The sequence below is a fragment of the Limanda limanda genome, chromosome 22, assembly GCF_963576545.1.
Source record: "Limanda limanda chromosome 22, fLimLim1.1, whole genome shotgun sequence".
In the NCBI taxonomy this organism is placed as follows: Eukaryota; Metazoa; Chordata; class Actinopteri; order Pleuronectiformes; family Pleuronectidae; genus Limanda; species Limanda limanda.
This window is the reverse complement of record NC_083657.1, coordinates 290,001-295,000: the sequence shown is the minus strand read 5'-3', so window position 1 is coordinate 295,000 and position 5,000 is coordinate 290,001. Positions and strand designations below refer to the sequence as shown.

The window sequence follows — 5,000 nt, the reverse complement described above, 5'->3', positions numbered from 1 at the left end:
GCTAGCTCCTCCGCGCTAGCAGCTGTTAGCTCCTAGTTAGCTTCCATCTAACCCGCAGCTCAGCCAGCGGGGACACCGGGGAACATACATGTGATGTCACATGTCAGTTTGAACATGTGATGTCACATGTCAGTTTGAACATGTGATGTCACATGACAGTTTGAACATGTTCGTTCAACGCAGCTGTTGCTGATCTGCGTTTCCTCTGGAGCGTCATCGCGTTCGGTTGCTCTGCGATCACAAGCTGTCCTGGGTTCTAACAAGGTTCAGGATGGAAGGATGAAGATGAAGATGAGAGGATGATGATGAAGATGAGAGGATGATGATGAAGATGAAAGGATCCTGTCGGTCTCCGGGACTCGTGAGTCATCAGGACAACCAGCTGGGACGTCACATGTAGGGCTGACTCTAACGACTATTTTTCTATCGATTAATCGGTCGACTATTTTATCGATTAATCTAAACGATAAATTTTCCTCCAAAAAAATCAAATTGACCATTTCATTTCAGTTAATTTTATTTTGACAACAACAAACTGTATGTCATCGTATAATGCAGCACAAAACAAAATGTAAACAAAGGCTCAAATATTAAAGTGCAAAACTGTCGGTTTAAACTAGAAACTCCAACGTGATCAACATAAATCAAAAAGAGGGTTTATAAGATGAGTCAGCAGTGCAACTCAAAAGATATCAAAGTTTCTATTTAACCCCTTATCAAAATCACAAAGTGAGGTCTGGATATTAAACAAAGTGCAACATGTTTAGAGTATAAAGAACAATAGTGTCCAGCTCAAAATCCAACGTCCGCATGTTCACCTGTTCTGGACTCAGGCGAGTCGTTGGTGACGTGTTGCTGTGAGGTCACTGGTTCCACTCGTGATGAATCTGACCCGAACACTCGGTCCGGTAGCTTCCGGCTGGAGGCCCCGGTGCAGATGGTCACTGGTTCCACTGGTTCCACTGGTTCCACTGGTTCCACTGGTTCCACTGGTTTCACTGGTTTCACTGGTTCCACTGGTTCCACTGGTTTCACTGGTTCCACTGGTTCCACTGGTTTCACTGGTTCCACTGGTTTCACTGGTTCCACTGGTTCCACTGGTTCCACTGGTTCCACTGGTTTCACTGGTTCCACTGGGATCCATGAAACCAGTGTGAAGCACCAGGAGCCTTTGTTGAAGCTCACGCGTGAATGTGTTGCTTCAGCAGAGTTGTTGTGTGTCTGAGTTTCACCATCAGCTGTGACACATTCTCTCTCTCCTCCTGACTCCTCCCATCATCTCTCTCTCTCTGTGTGTTTCAGCTCCTCGGGTGCGAGCGTCCGCTGGCCCCGCCTCCATCATGGCCGATAAAAACACCAGGATCGCCATCGTCAGCCACGACAAATGCAAACCGAAGAAATGCCGCCAGGAGTGCAAGAAGAGCTGCCCCGTGGTGCGGATGGGTGAGTGCTCGCTCGCCCGTGAGAAGTGGGAGGAGCCGAGTGGGTGTTAACACTTCCTGTGTGTTCTCAGGGAAGCTGTGCATCGAGGTGACGCCGCAGAGTAAGATCGTGTGGATCTCCGAGTCGCTGTGCATAGGCTGCGGGATCTGCATCAAGGTAAACACCTGGTCGGGGGGGGGGGGTGGTGTCTATGAATCAGTGATTTGTTGTGTCGTGTTCTTTGTGGATGTTGTGGGTTATTCTGACGTGGTTGTGTCTTTGTAGAAATGTCCGTTTGGAGCGTTGTCCATCGTCAACCTGCCCAGCAACCTGAAGAAGGAAACCACTCACAGATACTGCGCCAACTCCTTCAAACTGCACCGGTACGTGCCCCCCCCCAACACACACACACACACACACACACACACACACACGGGACAGGCGTGTGTGGGTTTCTCTGATGATGATGAACATGTTCTGAACGTGTCTCATGTTCTGATTCCATATTTCTGCTCCTGGACTTTAACGTTTGGACAGAGAACTGATCTGAGACCAGTGAATTTAAAACATTAATAACTTGTGTGTAGTATAAGATCAGCTGTCGGGTTCTGACTCTGACTCTGAGTTATCGTCTTGTTGTTCGAACTGAACGAGAGTTACAAACCCTAACAGGACGGAGGTCTTCCAGGACACGTCCCTTTTACTCGTGTCCAGTTCCAGCGTCAACCATCAAACTAGCTCCAGGAACTCACACACACACACAGGGAGACACACACACACAGGGAGACACACACACACAGGGAGACACACACACACAGGGAGACACACACACACAGGGAGACACACACACACAGGGAGACACACACACACAGGGAGACACACACACACAGGGAGACACACACACACAGGGAGACACACACACTGATCTGAAGACGATTCAAACCGGTGGCAGAACAGATCGCTGCTGTTTGGGAGCAAAGTGAATTCTGGGAAAACACAATCTCAGTTTGATCCGCAGGTGAAAGTAATGAACTGTGAAGACGTGATGTTGCTTCATAGATTCACTGGATGAACCTTCTCAGATACTCTGGTCACAAACACTCGAGATCTACTTGTTTAACTCGACAGGAAAGAATCATTCAGATGGAATATGGGGAAGATTCTGTTTTTAAACAGGATTTATGTATTTCTGCAGTTTTTTTAAAGTGTGTGTGTATGTGTCTGCCTGTGTGTGTCTCTGTGTGTGTCTCTGTGTGTGTAGGCTGCCTATCCCCAGACCTGGTGAGGTACTGGGTCTCGTGGGGACCAACGGTATCGGGAAGTCCACGGCTCTGAAGATCCTGGCTGGAAAACAGAAACCCAACCTGGGGAAGTACGATGTGAGTAACACACACACACACACACACACACACACACACACCTGTTACTGGTGTAAGTGTAACACACACATGTTACTGGTGTGAGTGTAACACAGTGTAACACACACACACACACATGTTACTGGTGTGAGTGTAACACACACATGTTAGTGATGTGAGTGTAACACACACACACATGTTGCTGGTGTGAGTAACACAAACACACACACATGTTACTGGTGTTAGTGTAACACACACACACACACACATGTTACTGGTGTGAGTGTAACACACACAAACACACAGATGTGACTGGTGTGAGTGAACACAGTGTAACACACACACACACACACACATGTTACTGGTGTGAGTGTAACACACACACACCCACACACATGTTACTGGTGTGAGTGTAACACACACACACACACACATGTTACTGGTGTGAGTGTAACACACAAACACACAGATGTGACTGGTGTGAGTGAACACAGTGTAACACACACACACACACATGTTAGTGATGTGAGTGTAACACACACACACATGTTGCTGGTTTGAGTAACACAAACACACACACATGTTACTGGTGTTAGTGTAACACACACAGGTTACTAATGTGAGTGTAACACACACACACGTTGCTGGTGTGAGTGTAACACACACACACATGTTGCTGGTGTGAGTAACACGGACACACACACATGTTGCTGGTGTGAGTGTAACACACACACACATGTTAGTGATGTGAGTGTAACACACACAGGTTAGTGATGTGAGTGTAACACACACAGACACACACACACACATGTTGCTGGTGTGAGTAACACGGACACACACACATGTTGCTGGTGTGAGTGTAACACACACAGGTTAGTGATGTGAGTGTAACACACACAGACACACACACATGTTAGTGATGTGAGTGTAACACACACATGTTAGTGATGTGAGTGTAACACACACAGACACACACACAGGTTAGTGATGTGAGTTTAACACACACAGACACACACACATGTTACTGATGTGAGTGTCACACACAGGTTAGTGATGTGAGTGTAACACACACAGACACACACACATGTTACTGATGTGAGTGTAACACACACAGACACACACACAGGTTAGTGATGTGAGTTTAACACACACAGACACACACACATGTTACTGATGTGAGTGTCACACACAGGTTAGTGATGTGAGTGTAACACACACAGACACACACACATGTTACTGATGTGAGTGTAACACACACAGGTTAGTGGTGTGAGTGTAACACACACAGACACACACATGTTGCTGATAGATGGAAACGTTGATCGTCGTTTGTTGCTGTGCGGATGAGATAAGATGTGGGCGGAGCTTCTCTCTGACCAAACGTCCCCAGACTTTTCCTCTCGTTAAAGAATAAAACAAAGAGGAAATTCAATGATTTAAAAAAAGTGAATAATTTCGTTAACAAGTGTCTTTTTTTATCGTCTGGAATCTAATTCAAAAGTTCTATTTATTAATTATCTCACCAATAATAAAACTCGTTTTCTGAGTTTCACTTTTCACACTTAATTCATCTTCATCTTCTACGTCAGTCTTATGATCCATCTCTCGTGTGTCTGATAATAACGAGCGTGAGAATCTCCTGCTGCTGCTTCATTTGAGGGTTCGTATGAATCGTGAAAGTATCTGAACACTGATGGAATCGTCTGTGACCTCTGACCTTTCCCAGAATCCTCCCGACTGGCAGGAGATCCTCACGTACTTCAGAGGATCCGAGCTGCAGAACTACTTCACCAAGATCCTGGAGGACGACCTGCGAGCCATCGTGAAGCCGCAGTACGTGGACCAGATCCCCAAGACCGTCAAGGTAACGAGGGGGGGGGGCAGGGGGGGGGGGGGGCAGAGCAGTGAGGGCCGGGTGTAACTCTTCACCTCTACCTCCAGGGGTCAGTAGGAGCCATCCTGAGCAGGAAGGACGACACAGACACAGCAAGAATCGTTTGTGATCAGCTAGGTAACACACACACACACACACACTCTCAGAGACACACACACTCACACTCTCACACACACACACACACACACACACACTCTCTAAAATGATCGTTGGCCCAAAACTAATTACTATAAAACCACTTCAGAGGCTGAAGATGTTCCACGTCTCAGGAAGTAGAATCAGATTCGACCTCGAGGTCAGAGGTCATGACCTCCAGCTCCAGGGTC

General features: G+C 46.9%; 1 protein-coding gene across 1 annotated transcript in view; it reads left to right on the top strand.

Annotated features, from left to right (window-relative positions):
• The window catches only part of abce1 (ATP-binding cassette, sub-family E (OABP), member 1), a 10,506-nt gene that overhangs the window by 246 nt on the left and 5,260 nt on the right, over positions 1 to 5,000 (top strand). The window contains exons 2-7 of the mRNA XM_061066458.1: positions 1,303 to 1,443; positions 1,514 to 1,599; positions 1,708 to 1,805; positions 2,684 to 2,801; positions 4,507 to 4,644; positions 4,722 to 4,791. Of these exons, the coding sequence (XP_060922441.1) occupies positions 1,341 to 1,443; positions 1,514 to 1,599; positions 1,708 to 1,805; positions 2,684 to 2,801; positions 4,507 to 4,644; positions 4,722 to 4,791 (613 nt within the window). The 5' untranslated portion in view covers positions 1,303 to 1,340. The remainder of the gene's footprint in view (positions 1 to 1,302; positions 1,444 to 1,513; positions 1,600 to 1,707; positions 1,806 to 2,683; positions 2,802 to 4,506; positions 4,645 to 4,721; positions 4,792 to 5,000) is intronic.